At 35.5% G+C, this 13,992-nt stretch overlaps 2 protein-coding genes across 3 annotated transcripts; one reads left to right on the top strand and one right to left on the bottom strand.

Moving 5' to 3' along the window:
- Positions 1–1,064: 1,064 nt before the first annotated feature.
- Positions 1,065–2,666, bottom strand: LOC112511346 (caffeoylshikimate esterase). Its single transcript, XM_025116943.1, has 2 exons — positions 2,073–2,666; positions 1,065–1,665 (listed from the first exon to the last, which is right to left on the bottom strand). Exons 1-2 carry the CDS (start codon positions 2,616–2,618, stop codon positions 1,216–1,218), a joined length of 996 nt encoding a protein of 331 aa, XP_024972711.1. The 5' UTR covers positions 2,619–2,666; the 3' UTR covers positions 1,065–1,215.
- Positions 2,667–6,857: 4,191 nt separating this feature from the next.
- Positions 6,858–13,901, top strand: LOC112511579. 2 transcript variants are annotated; one of them, XM_025117258.1, is made up of 8 exons: positions 6,858–7,446; positions 8,377–8,684; positions 9,021–9,494; positions 9,585–9,698; positions 10,675–10,803; positions 11,383–11,586; positions 12,334–12,534; positions 13,574–13,901. In XM_025117258.1, the coding sequence occupies exons 1-8, from the start codon at positions 7,179–7,181 to the stop codon at positions 13,673–13,675; spliced, it is 1,800 nt and encodes a 599-aa protein (XP_024973026.1). In that variant the 5' UTR covers positions 6,858–7,178; the 3' UTR covers positions 13,676–13,901. The 2 variants fall into 2 exon arrangements, with proteins under 2 accessions (XP_024973026.1, XP_024973025.1); XM_025117257.1 differs by having other exon boundaries at positions 9,021–9,698.
- Positions 13,902–13,992: the final 91 nt, after the last annotated feature.

Raw genomic sequence — 13,992 nt, 5'->3', positions numbered from 1 at the left:
TTGCATCATATGAATCAATGATAATGTCTGGATCACAATCGAAATTGAGATATTGTTGGTCTTTTTAGTTATATCTTTTTATTTGCATAACTAGTGTTAGTTATATCTTAATCCACCGCCTTTACTTAAAGTATAGAAGCTGAGTGATAGCCATAACCAGTCCCTGTGAATTCGATATGACTTACCACTATTACAATTAATATTGTGATTTGGGACAGTTAAAACTTATTATTTGCCGATCTCGACAGCCGTCACGGGGTGTAAAAAATTTTAGGTTCGTGAAATGCGTCACTGTATTATTTTGTTGGGAGCAACTGTACCATATGTGAAACTAAAATAATAACACAAAGTATCTCTTAAGAGAGTTGGTTTACATGGTCTTTTATCTCTTTCCCGGGTTTTGAATAATTTGTATAATTTTCTTTATTTTTAAATTTTATTTTCAGATTTATAGCGTTTTTTTAAAGAAACTGAATAAAAGACTTGAACACGACCTCACAAAACAAAAAGAAACAAACTAACCAACATACTAATGATAATTTTATAAAAAATATTCAATTTTGTTTCTTATAGTTAAATGATACCACACGGGAAAAAAATTATAGATCCATCTCTGATAAAAGCTAGTGGGTCCCACTAAATGACAACAACTTTTATTTATTTTAAGTAAAAATAATCAAATCATGTGAAATCAATGCTTTGTGATTAAAGGGTCGTTTACCAAACGATTACCCGGATAAGCGTTTATCAAGTCATATTACTTTACCGGATGATTATGACAAGGACCAAAAATCTTACTTGGTAAGAGCAAAGACATGGAACGAGAGTTTTACACAGTAAGTAAAGGTAATGACTCTCACCACATTTAGCACTTACCGGATAAATTGTTGCATACGATACCGTTTTAGTGAACAAAAATCTTACCTGGTAAGTAAGTGATAGTGTAAAATTTTACCCGTAAGCGCTTACCGAGTAAATGTTTGATAAACGACCCTAATTTTCTGTTATTAATCAAACAATTCAGATTTTATAATTTAGAATATGTTCAATAATAACATATTTTCACTCATAACGTGTGTGGTCAGAAATATAAAACGAGATAATAAACATCAGTATACGTCAAATGTTTAGTTTCTGCAATAATCGGCACAATGTGTTTCCGATAGAACTCCGTATTAATCACAGCTTACGGTAAAATGTGTTTCAATTTTCCGATTAGTTACCGTCGGTTTTCTGACCATACTTCTCTGTCTTCTCGTCGATCCACGCTTTCATGTCCGCCAACACGAGATCGGCGGCATCGTCGGGCTCGCCTTGTACCAACGAATGGTACATGCCGTCGTACAGCTTCAGCGACTTGTCCTCACTCGACGCCTTCTCGTACAACAGTTGCGACCCGGTCGGGCATGTAACACCGTCCGATGTACCGTGCAACGTTATGAAAGGGGTCGTAACCTTGTGGAAGTTGTTTTGTATGTAGTTGGTTACTCTCACCACTTCTCTCATCGTACCAACCCTTGGCTTTCCGGTGTACCGTTTTGGATTCACGACGATTATCTTCAGTTTTTCGGGATCTCTGATCGCTTTTCCGATCATCTTATTATCTGGCATTGCTGCCCATGTGTCCGCAAAGCCGAATAGTAGACCGTACATGGTCAAATGTAGCTACAATTAATGCAAAACAAAGTTAGATCGGTCGTCTAAATCGTCAACAATAAGTATAGAATAATTGGACACCCGACGAGTTGTTGTTCAGTCAATTGGTTTCGAGTGGATTCGAAGTTTTGAAGAGAGCAAACTAATCGAAATCCGAATAAGACATGTATTTGTGTTTCAACTTATAATAAGTTTTTTATGACACATTTAATACAAAACATCATACTAGCTATTTTATAGAATAATTTTGAGAAATATTATATAAAAAAAACATTTTATGGTAATCGATTGATGCTTCAACCGATTATTCGAATACTTAAATGTTTAAAATTTTACATCTTAAATACCAAAATTAAAATTTTAAAACTACCTAAAAATTTGATCCGAGTAGATTATAGTTTCGTATTATTTATTACCTTCGATGGTATCATGTTTTCGGGTATGACAAAAAGCGGGGCGGAAAAGATTAAACCCGTCCACGTGTCAGGTTCTGAATGAAAGTACACAAGCATGGTGATCATGCCGCCCATCGACTCCCCGAACAGAAACGCCGGAAGTTTACAGTACGTTTCACTCCGGCGAACACTGAGAAAATATAACAGCAACGTCTCAGCAACTTTATCCATATCACCGAGGTATCCATGGATTCCATCCGATCGACCATGGCCAAGTAGATCGGCGGCGAACACAGCGTATCCCCATTTAGCGTATTCAATACAGATCTTCTGAAAACACCAGCTGGAATCAGATCCATAACCGTGAGTCATGAATACAACCGCCTTAATCGGTTGATCTTCGTCAGCCGGCAGCCATGATTGAGTGAATAGTTTTCCGTTAGGTGTTTCGAAGTATGATTTGGAGTTACGAACGCCTTGCGATTTGTAGAATTCTTCTTCAGGTGTTTCTCCCCAATAGAAAGTTGGTGGTGGTGGTAGTGGAGGGAGGTTTGGCGGTGGCGGCATGGCGGATAACGACGACGGCGGTGGTGGTGGTCGGAGTTGTTTTATGTTTTGGATTACGGTGATCGGCGAGAGAGAGGCGGACGGATTTATGGAGGGAGATAGGGAATTAGGAAGGTGGAGGGGGTTGGTAAACCTACTACGCGGGTCTACCAACAACCAATGGGTATCGTGAATGGATGGATGACTTACTTTGGAGAATGATTCATGTGGGGTCCAGAGTAGTTGTTGAGCCATAGTGTTGGAGGGTGTTGACTTTGTGTCAAGGTAAAACCAGATAAAATGGAGGGAGCTGATCGAATGGGTGCACTGAATTATGATAGGCCGGCGCACCATTTAAGGGGATGGAATAAACGGCTTTTCCTTTATTTTTATTAAGACTTGTATTAATAAAACTATCTGTATTAATAAAGTTGTCTTTATGATAATTAGATAAGTTGTTGTTTGATGGTTGTGCTGAATAATAATCTGAATGTCTAAAATGACATTTTACTCCCAGTTTATATTTTAAACAATTTGGATACAATTAAATTTCACACATTTGATCTTGAATGTTGCATTTTATAGTAGACTACCAACAAGAAAAAACCAAAAAACATGTATGATAAACAAACACATAATAGACATGTACACTATCAACAAGGAAAATCATAAATCGAGACCATGGAGAAAAATCATAGGGAGAGATTGAAACCATTGGGGAGAAATGTAAATCGGTAAGCCGAAACCATGGAGAGAAATCATAAGTTTGAAGTAGAAATAGATTTACTGGTTTGAAGCAGAAATAGATTTACTGGTTTGAAGGGGCCGGCAGGCTGGGCATAGCATACGGAACCATCGAAGAAGTGCAGAAATCGATTTACCAGTAAATCGATATACACGGGTTTGAGCAGAAATTGATTTGAGGTTTGAAGCAGAATTCTATTTACTTGTAAATCGAAATAGACAAGTTTGAAGCAAAAATCAATTTGACGTTTGAAGCATAAATCAATTTGCTAGTAAATCATATACCTGTGATCATGGAGACGCAAAGGTTTGAAGCATAAATCGATTTGAGAGAGCCAATTATTGGGAAGAAGACGTTGGAAGCAGAAATCGATAGTCTTGAAGCGTGAGGGGCTGTAGCTAGAAGAGTGTCTTTTTTATTTATTGCAAAGGGTAGTTCAGGAATTTGATGGATGATGATATGGGAGTAAGGCTTTTGAGCTGAGCTAATAAGCTCTTAGTTGAGCTAATAAGCTCTTAGCTGAGCGAATAAGCTTCACCTGAACAACCTTTTATAGTTGAACGAATAAGCTATAAGGCTTGCGCAGTCCATTAAGCCACAAACGAACAACCCCTGATTGTATCTTTATATATTACTAAATGTTGTCTTGTTTATAAACTTTATCTTTGCATATGTCGATATCAAGACATACTTTTTACGTTCTCAATATATAAATTAATTTTTTTGACTTCAAAGGGGTGCAAATAGCATCACCCTTTAAGTGTCATTTTATATAGTTCTCGCCTACCAATCAACCACGAACGAAACCAATGGTGACCGGAAAATGCTGGTCTTAAAAACCCGACCAACCCAACGCGAAATAAGCAATATAGTTTCATATAAGACATAATCATGTCACGTAGGTTATGATCGTTCAACTTTAATCAAACTTTATGGCAAAGATTATTATAAATATTTGACATAATTACGTTCAATCTGTTAAATGATTAGTTATTTGTCCTTTTATTGTAAACTAATGGTTTGCGATTGTTATTTCAATAAATGGGATATACGTCAGAAGTCACAGTTTTGTCAAAAGTTTCAAAACAACGACCAAATTCAAAAACCCTCAAAAAGGGGTTCACCAACGGGAGCGTTTGGTTTGCATAATAGAATTTGATGGAATTAAAATCCATTGAAGATATCTGATTTTGAATGAATTGGAATGGACGCTCTAAAAAGAATTGGAACCTCCATAATAAACAGTTACACCATCACATACTTTCTCCATCTCTATATAACTTATTCGTATATATGTTTAATAAACGTGAACATATAAATGCAAATTGAGAAAAGTAGTTGAATATGATATAATTAAGAAATATGAATAAGTTGTACCAAATAATTGATGATGAAAAAAGAATTATGAGTAATGAAAAAACATATTCAAAGTAACAACCATAGAAGAATATTTTGGGTATGGTTGGGTTCACTTTGGTTTGGGTTGGGTTGAGATTTTTTAAACAATAAGCATTGAGTTGAGTTGAATTTTTTTAAACCGTAAGCATTAAGTTGGGTTGTTCAGATTCATTCAATCCAACTCATGAGCACCCCTAATTGAAAAATAAATAATGAGAATGGTAATGAAAAATATGGTCATATTTGATGTATAATATAATGGGTCCGTTACCTCAATCCCATTAATTTATAATATATAATTGTATTTGAACTTTTAATTATGTACGTGATTAATTTTGTTATTTACTAAATATGTACAGTTTCATATAAGGTATAATCATGTCACGTAGGTCATGTTCAAGTTTAATCAAACTTTATGGCTTATATTACTATAAATATTTGATATGATAACGTTTAATCTGTTAAATTACCAATTATTTTCCCTTTTGTTATAAAGTAATGTTTTAATATTGTTGTTTTAATCAGTGGAAAAATGACATCAGAAGTCACAATTATGTAGAGTTTCAAATCAACAACCAAATTCAAAAACCCTCAAAAAGGGGTTCACCAACCATTCGAATCATGTTTATTTAAGGTAGTTTTTGGTTTGCATAATAAAATTTGGCGAAATTGGAATCCATCGAAAGAACTGAAATGAAATTTGACCACACGTTTGGTTGACAAGAATCAAAATGGAATCTCTTAAAAAGATTGGAATATCCTTACTTGTTTGGGGGGAGGGTGGGGGCGGTAGTCATAGCGATGACAGTAATGACACGGTGACGGAGGTGGGGAGGGTGGTTGTGTGGAGGTGGCAACTGTGATGACGATAGTAGTGGGTGATGGTTGTGACGGTGATAGTGGTGTAGTGTGAAATTAGGGGTGGGGGTATGGACAGTGACAATAGTAGCATGGTCATGGTTGGGAGAAGAGGTGGTTAAAGTGAGAAACGTAAGAAATAATCTCCACCTTTGAATGTATATTAGGATGAGATGCACCAGATCAATCTTCGTATCAAGCACGATTCATGGAATCGCAAGTAGGTTTGAGATTAAAGATGATTAGGGATTCAGATCATTTCTTACGCTTTTTACCTTAAGTGCTCTTCTCATATAATCATCCGCCTTTAGATTTATGTAGAATGTAAAAATAACACAATATATTAATTAAAAACTAATTTATTTTTCAATTTTATTGACAAAATACTCTGTGTTTTTACTAAACCTACAATTTAATATGTATTTTCAAGTCGAGTTTCAATAAATTTTGAATTATTTTTGTTTTCATTTTTCATGATAATTATTTTTTTATTTTTTCTAATTATATTTTTAATATGTATTTTTAAGTAATTTTACATTGCCATACAACTTAGGCATAATCTAATGGATATCGCCAAAGGACGAATTACATGGAAAAAAACAACATACTTTAACTTAATTCTTGTTTTTGGTAATATACTTTCAAAACTTCTATTTTAATACGTAATATGTAAAGTTTTAAACATTTAAATACCCGGATAACCGGTTGAAGACTAATTTTAGATTAAAAAAATTAATGTCACTAACCACGTCAGCAAATAATACTGAGTTGGATACCACATCACTCGTCACATCAGCATTTAAGCTTTTAGGTATATTTTTTATTTTTTCTTCGAGTTGATATAAAATTCGGGGAAAATGAACAATATTGCACCAAATTTGGCGTGTTAAAGAAGAGTAAATTTATTGTGGTTTATTAATAATTTCAATTTTCATCCATTTGTCTTAGAAAATTGCGACTTTTGTTTATATGATTTGCAATTTATTACTGTTTTCGTCTCTGAACTAATCCTACTTTTACTTACAAGAGACCAAAACAGTAAAGGATTGTAAACCAAAAAGATCAAAATAATAATAAATTGTAAATTATAAGGACAAAATTAGCAATGAAACCATAAAGACTAAAACCGTAATTTTTAAACCACAAAAACAAAAATCGTAATTTTTAACAAACTACAGGGACCAAAAACGTAATTTACTCTAAAAAGGAAACAAAAGGTTGCAGTGGTTCACTGAAAAAAACACGAGAACCACAACAACAAAAGAGCTCCTCCGTCGAAATTTACCAACCAGACCTCGTCGTCTCTCTGTTTCAAACACAACACCAACCTTCCCCATTTTCTTCCAGATTTCAACCAAACCCTAGCCATGGTGGTTACACTCTTTTCCGTTTAAGGTACACCGAGAAAAGGAAACAGAGGAACGTTCATTTTCTTTCACCGGCGAGCGTCACATGGCTGATTCGCCGCCGTTTGTTCTGGCATCGCCTAGGGTTTTCACATTTTTGGTTCTTCAATCTCGTATCTCTCCTGGACCTACCTGAAACGCAGATAATCGGAATTGGAATAAATTTCATCAACCATGGCTGCCGGAAAGGGAGGGTTGTTTGAGAAGATACGGAGATTTATACGGACACTACATTTTTTGGTTGTTATGGTGGCGTCGTTATTGATTCTGTGGCTTCCGATTTTGGTCGCGATTGGTGATATATTGGTTCCTTGTGTTTTAATTTCGAGCTTTACGTGCGTTAAATGCTACAGTTTCAAGGAACATCTGCAGAGATACGATTTCAGAAGTTCATTGACCGACGTTCCGGTGGTTTCAGCCATCAGATCTCTCATAATCTCCGGTAATGCAAATTTAATTAATCGTGCATTTTTTTTTGAAACCATTGATATCGAAGATTGTATATATACCTGCATTATCTTTGTGTACGCTAATTTCATGCGCACAAGCATCAACACAGCAATGCTAATATTTGGCCATACATTGTGCATTATTTTCTCCCCAATTTGAACTCCAAGCTACTATAGAAGTGTTTTCGGATTTAGTTGGAAGAGCTTTATTAAATTAGAATGTAAATTATGTTATTGTATGAATATAGTTTTGTTCAATATTTGTGCTGTTGGCAATATTTATTGAAGTTGATGTGATCTTGTATGTATAGTACCCTTACCCCTAGGCAATGCTATTCGTTGGGACTTGGTGCCTCATGAACCATTAGGTCTCATGTTTGAATCCCATGAGCCACTGGTTAGGGGATATGCCTGCAGATGAAAAACCTAAAGTTCGCATCGTGTGGATCTGTTGGACCAAAGGCGCAAGATACCATGATAATATAAAAAAAAGCTCCTTTGCTAGATAAGTATAAAACAGGAAACTTGGTGAAACTGATGCCTGGATGGTGTTTTTACATCGTTGTTTCATTATGTTTTTGTTCATGGATTGATGTATGTGGTTACCGATTGGGATTATCACTCCAAATGAATGCACTTCTTTGCAAGTAGAAGATGCATCCATAAGATAGATAGCAATCTATATGAAAACACATAAGATAGGGGAATAAGAAAATGAAATATAGCACTGACAAAGCCATTGATTATTCATCAATGCGCACGTCTTAACTTTGGATTTTGTTTCCATTTGATCTAGATAAAAGTTATAATGTTGGACTTCGCTAGTCTATGTGTGCACTGTGATATATATATATATACCATTGATTAAAAAGTGGCTTTTGGACCTTCATCAAGTGATATCGAAATTTCCTTTGTGATTGCAGGTGTTTATCTGATGTATGATAGTCCTGTGCTCTCACATGGGCAATATCTTGGAACAGTCACTTTGTGCTCCATTTTTTCAATTCTCGTTTTATCAGTTAAAGCATGTGTTTTCACTGTAAATTCCCAGCTTGAGGCTGAAGCTTCATCTTCTCTTTCAACACAAAGGCTTCATCTGAAGAAGTCATGGGGGATGCATGTGCTGTTCCTTTCATCTGTGGTTTTTGCTCTTGGGCATACTGTTATTGCTTATAGAACAAGTTGCAGAGCACGGAGGAAGCTTATGTTTAACCGAATTAATCCTGAATCAGTACGTGTAATATTAATAAGGAAATGAAGTGGTTCCTGCTACTTCATATACATATATGCATCTATGCTACTGTGGCATATGAAGTTAGTATAATGAATTATAGTGTCTTTTTAGGGAATTGAAATCTGTTGATTCTAAAATCTCAATTGCATAATAGATAATTTTGTTTGCAAGCCTTAAACCCTGTGAAGGAAAAAACTATATACATCTGGTGGTTATGAACTTATGATCATAAAGTACTGATGAAAATGTGTCTTCTACTTTCCAAAATATGCTTTAGTGCGTGTTGTATGCAATCTTAACTATCTTTTTTTCCATTTTCTTACTATGCACCAGGTTTTTTTGAACCAAATTCTATCTTCAATTGGCTACGCTAAAGTCCCGCGATCTCCGACTCCTACTTCTGACCGGGCACAGAAAAGTGATGATGAAATTAGACGAAAACCTTTGCGCCTAGGTCACAATCATGGGGAACTTCCTGTTAGATTACTAACCGATGTCGACAGTTTATTCATGCCCTGGCATGGTCTCACCATTCACTACAAACTTACCATGCCGAGTCCACCTTCTCGTACGCTATCCTCTACAACCCTTCTCGAGAATCCATCTTTAAGCGATATACCAAAGACCCAACATCATCTTCGTAGGAGCTTTAGCATTCAAATTCAAGACTCATCTCTCTACGCTCCATTACTGGATGGCAACAGTTCTCCTATATTTTCTGAAGAAATGCCGGTTTTTAGTATAGATGAAGGAACTAACGAGTATCCGACGAGTAAAGTAGTTTCTCCGTCACCCCAAGTTTCTGAAGTAAATGGACGGTTTGGGATTGTTTTAGTGCATGGTTTTGGAGGGGGAGTCTTCTCATGGAGGCATATAATGGCTGTGCTGTCTCGACAGGTTAATTGTATTGTTGCTGCTTTCGATCGTCCTGGTTGGGGATTGACGTCCAGACCAAGGCGAGAGGAGTGGGAAGCAAATAAACTGCCGAATCCTTACATGCTTGATACCCAGGTATTGTTTCCATATCCTTGACAATTAGTTGTGGCTGATAAACTAGTCATGTTTGGTAAAAACTAGCTGATAAGGTAGAGGATGATGATGTAAAATGACCTAAAATGTCATGTCGAGAAATTAGTTGGAAAAATATAAGGGGCGTAATTGGAAAACAGTGGGAAAAAGACCCATGGAGGTTATTAAGACGCTACTTGAAGTAGTGTTTAAAAAAGCTAGCTTATGGCTAACCAAATGGGGTTTTTCCAATAAACTGAAAAAATAAACTAGCTTATAATTACCAAACATTCCCTAAGGTGGCATTTGGTTCGCAGATCTGGAGGAATTTGATAGAATTGGAATATTGAATTCCTTTGACCAAATTTTGTACCCTCATTTGGTTCATTCCTTTTTAGGGAAGGAATATTCAAAATCCAGTGAGTCCACAAATAAGGGATTTGAACATTCCTTGACAATAAGGTGGTATTTTGATGGAATGGAATGTTATAATTTCTTTTTCTTATACTTGGATTGTGTTTTTTATATTGTTTTACATATTAAATAATTATTTTATTCAAGTATTTTTAGTTACAAAAAAATCCAAATTTTTCAAAAAAAAAAATGATATTTTGGTCATTTACCAACATTTCATTCCAATTCCAAAGCAGAACAAAACAGACATATTCCAATTTCATTAACAAATTCCATTCCAATGTCTGCCAACAAAAGAGGTGGTCAAATATGATAACGTTTATTCCATTCCAATTCCTTGAAAGTCAAATTATTCCATTAAAAAACGTTATGCCAACCAAACGCCACTTAAGTGTTTATCTATTGTATTTAGAACCATTTTATGGCAAATATTGTTTCATATTTCTGGCTTTTTACAAAATTGAAGCTCTAGGCATTTTCACCAATGTTAATGTACCAGCATAGCTAGTTTCACTTCTATTGTATCTTCTGTCCTTTACATCTCCTTTTTAACAATAATTTCCAGGTTGACATGCTTATTTCTTTCTGTAAAGAGATGGGACTTTCTTCTGTGGTGCTTGTTGGTCATGATGATGGAGGCCTGCTTGCATTAAAGGCCGCACGAAGAGTCCTCTCATCACCAAACGCTGTCGATGTAAGTTAAGTTGTATTTGTGCATGATAATAAGCATCATCTTGTTTTTCCTTTTCTGAAACTCATTAAGCAGATCTTTCTGAATGTTATGTCAATATTTGTCAGTAATCCATCGATTCTGACAAAGGTTTCTGAAACTATTCCTCTATTATGTAACAACTCGTCCCACATGGTGACATGGATAAAAAATGGGCTTTGTGAGCTCCTTATAAGCCTCAAGTTGTGGGCTACCAATAATTTCCACAATGGTTTTAAGTTGAATCTAAAGTTATTCGGTCAATCTGTTGGGCTTGGGGCGTTACATCTTACAATATAGAATAATATTTTTTTAAGAATATTATATTATTAAATACTGCAAAACCCACACACACTCCTCACCTTTGGTAGGCTTGAGCCTTAACCATCAGGGAGGTTGAGCTCTGCCAATAACCCGGATAATGCTGGGCCAACCTTACATATTTGTCCAGATTAACCGGGACTGGGATCATGTAAAACCAAGTAAATTGTGTTTCCTAGTTCACTTAAGCACACAAATCAAGCTATAAGTTACAGATTAGTGAAAATAAGATCTGTTTTTCAGGTTGAAATTAAAGGGGTAGTATTGCTCACAGTAAGCTTGTCAAGAGAAGTGGTTCCTGGGTTGGCTAGAATACTCATGCGTACCTCTCTCGGAAAGAAGCACTTGGTTCATTCTCTACTCCGAACAGAAATTTGTCAAGTTGTTAATCGCAGGGCATGGTACGACGCTACCAAGCTAACAACGGATGTGTTAAGCCTCTACAAGGTACACAGAGACTTGCAATTGCTCTAAGGATGCATTTGGTATCCAGACATGACTGCATAATTGTTCAACATTTGGTAAGACAGAACTGAACATGACAGAACGAATAAAATAACCAATTTACCCCTAATGAGTTGTTTATATATTTTAATTAATTCATACAATTAATTAAGTTATAAAAAAATAGTTTTTATAACAAAATATATCATTAGAAAGTTTTCGTCAAGACAATTAAAATGACACCAAAATAAAAAGTTTATGTAGTTTCCGATTTTTATTTTATACTTTTTCTATATTATTAATATTTAATAAATTACATAAATTAATCAAAATATAGAAAACGTATAAAAATAATATTTTTAGGACAGGAAAGTGAAAGTTGAACATAAAATACAATAGATAAAATTTAAAAAATGAACAAAATGTAAAGAGGGAGACGTATTTGACGTTATAGAAGAAAATGAGGTTCTATTTTGAGATTATATTGGTAAAATATAGATTTGTTCCACCTTGTTGTATGGGGTGGGGGTGAAACACACTTGTTCCACTCTATTCTTGCCAAATCTAGAACAGTGATCTATGTTTTGTTTTGTTATATCTTGTCCAGTGTACCAAACGCACCCTAAATGCACCAAACCCAGGCTTTTGGTTTGAAAATAGGCCCGACCGGGCTAGCTAGGAGCGGGCTCTTTGTGCAACTCTCACTTATGGGCAGTTGGGAATTCAAATTACTGTGTTTGTACCGTGTAGGCACCTCTATGCGTAGAAGGTTGGGATGATGCGTTATATGAGATTGGTAAATTATCGTCTGATACGGTTCTTTCGGAACAGAATGCATCCTTATTGGTGCAAGAAGTGGAAGACACCCCAGTTATGGTTATTGCAGGAGCTGAAGATGCCCTTGTTCCTCTAAAATCTGTTCAAAACATGGCATCCAAATTTGTAAATTCTGTGAGTATATTTTATCCCTTTTTCCTGTTTCCCTTCTCGTTTTATGCCATAATTTAAGGGGTTGTTTGGTTCAGCCTTGGTAATGGAACCGGGAATGAAAATGACAGGGAATAAAAATGAGATCGAATTTTCATTCCTCCCGGTTTAACTTGGAATGAGAATTTTCATTGTAATTTAGCATATCCGTCTTTCTCAAAATTCGAGGATATTCGTTTTTCCTCCTTTCACACACTTTTCACCAGCTAGGGGTCATGGAAACATCTACTCAACTCTTGAGGGTAGATGTCGGGTCTACGTACATCTTAACCCCCCAGACCCACCTACATCGGGTGGGATGTACTAGACTCGTTTGGTTTGATTTGGTTTAGGGCAACCATTGAAATTTTAAAGGGGCCTAAACAAATAGGATTTCTACATTGGAAGACTATAGGATGATTCTGATATTGATTGTGGATTTTAATAAACAGCCATCATGGTAACCTAATTTTCTTTGCTATAAACACAATACTTTAAAAACCTCTTTTTCACATTTTCTTGGTCAGATCATTGCCAACTCAACAAATTAAGAACCATCATAAAACACTATGCTAATAAGATCCTCCTCTTGTGGGCCCTATATATTATTTCAACATCAATACTATATATATATAGGCTCAAGGTAAGAACACAGATTCTCGTACAAGAACCCAAAGGATGTAGGTGAATTACAAGAATTCTTTCCAATGATAGTTCTTATAAGAACCTACTTTTTGTACTCTTCATTGCCACAGCACTTTTAACTCATCAAATTAAGAACTTACATAAAAGTCTACATTCCACAATGGTATTTTTTATAAGAATCTCTTTTGTGTTTTTTCAACATCAGTAATTATTATATCTTTATACATGTTAATAATTATACATAAGAAACTAATAAAAACTCAAAAAAAATCGAGGTTTTTATAAGAACTTTCTCCAATGGTGGTTCTTATAAAAACCTGTTATTGGAGATGCTTTAATAAATGGTTCCATTTCTGACCAAAAGTGTGAATTTATGCAGACACTAGTTGCAATATCTGGTTGTGGGCATTTGCCTCATGAGGAGTGTCCCAAGGTATTGCTTGCAGCAATGCTACCCTTCATCAGCAAACTGTTAAAGTAAGGCAGATTCATGAAATTTTGTAGGGGTTTTGATTTTTTAGGGGCTGGTATATTGTGTGTGTGGGTTTCCTCTTTCTTATCCAACTCAATTCACCTAATGAGAAAGAAGAGACCTAACCTCTCTCTCTCTCACTCTCTCTCTCTCTCTGTCTTGTTATTTATTGTAAGCTAGTTTAAACTCATGCCCTGATTCACAAGTTTCAGAGGCGTTAGGGCAGGTTTATTCATATGTGATTAATGGTATATAAGCCTATTCAACAGAAGATAACATGTGTGCTTTCTTTTTCCTCCAAAGCTAATTTACAGACAAGTTGATTT

This window comes from Cynara cardunculus (assembly GCF_001531365.2).
Source record: "Cynara cardunculus var. scolymus isolate 2C chromosome LG 4, CcrdV1, whole genome shotgun sequence".
Lineage (NCBI taxonomy): Eukaryota > Viridiplantae > Streptophyta > Magnoliopsida > Asterales > Asteraceae > Cynara > Cynara cardunculus.
Note: the sequence above shows the minus strand (reverse complement) of the source record. Positions and strands in the feature narration are given on the sequence as shown.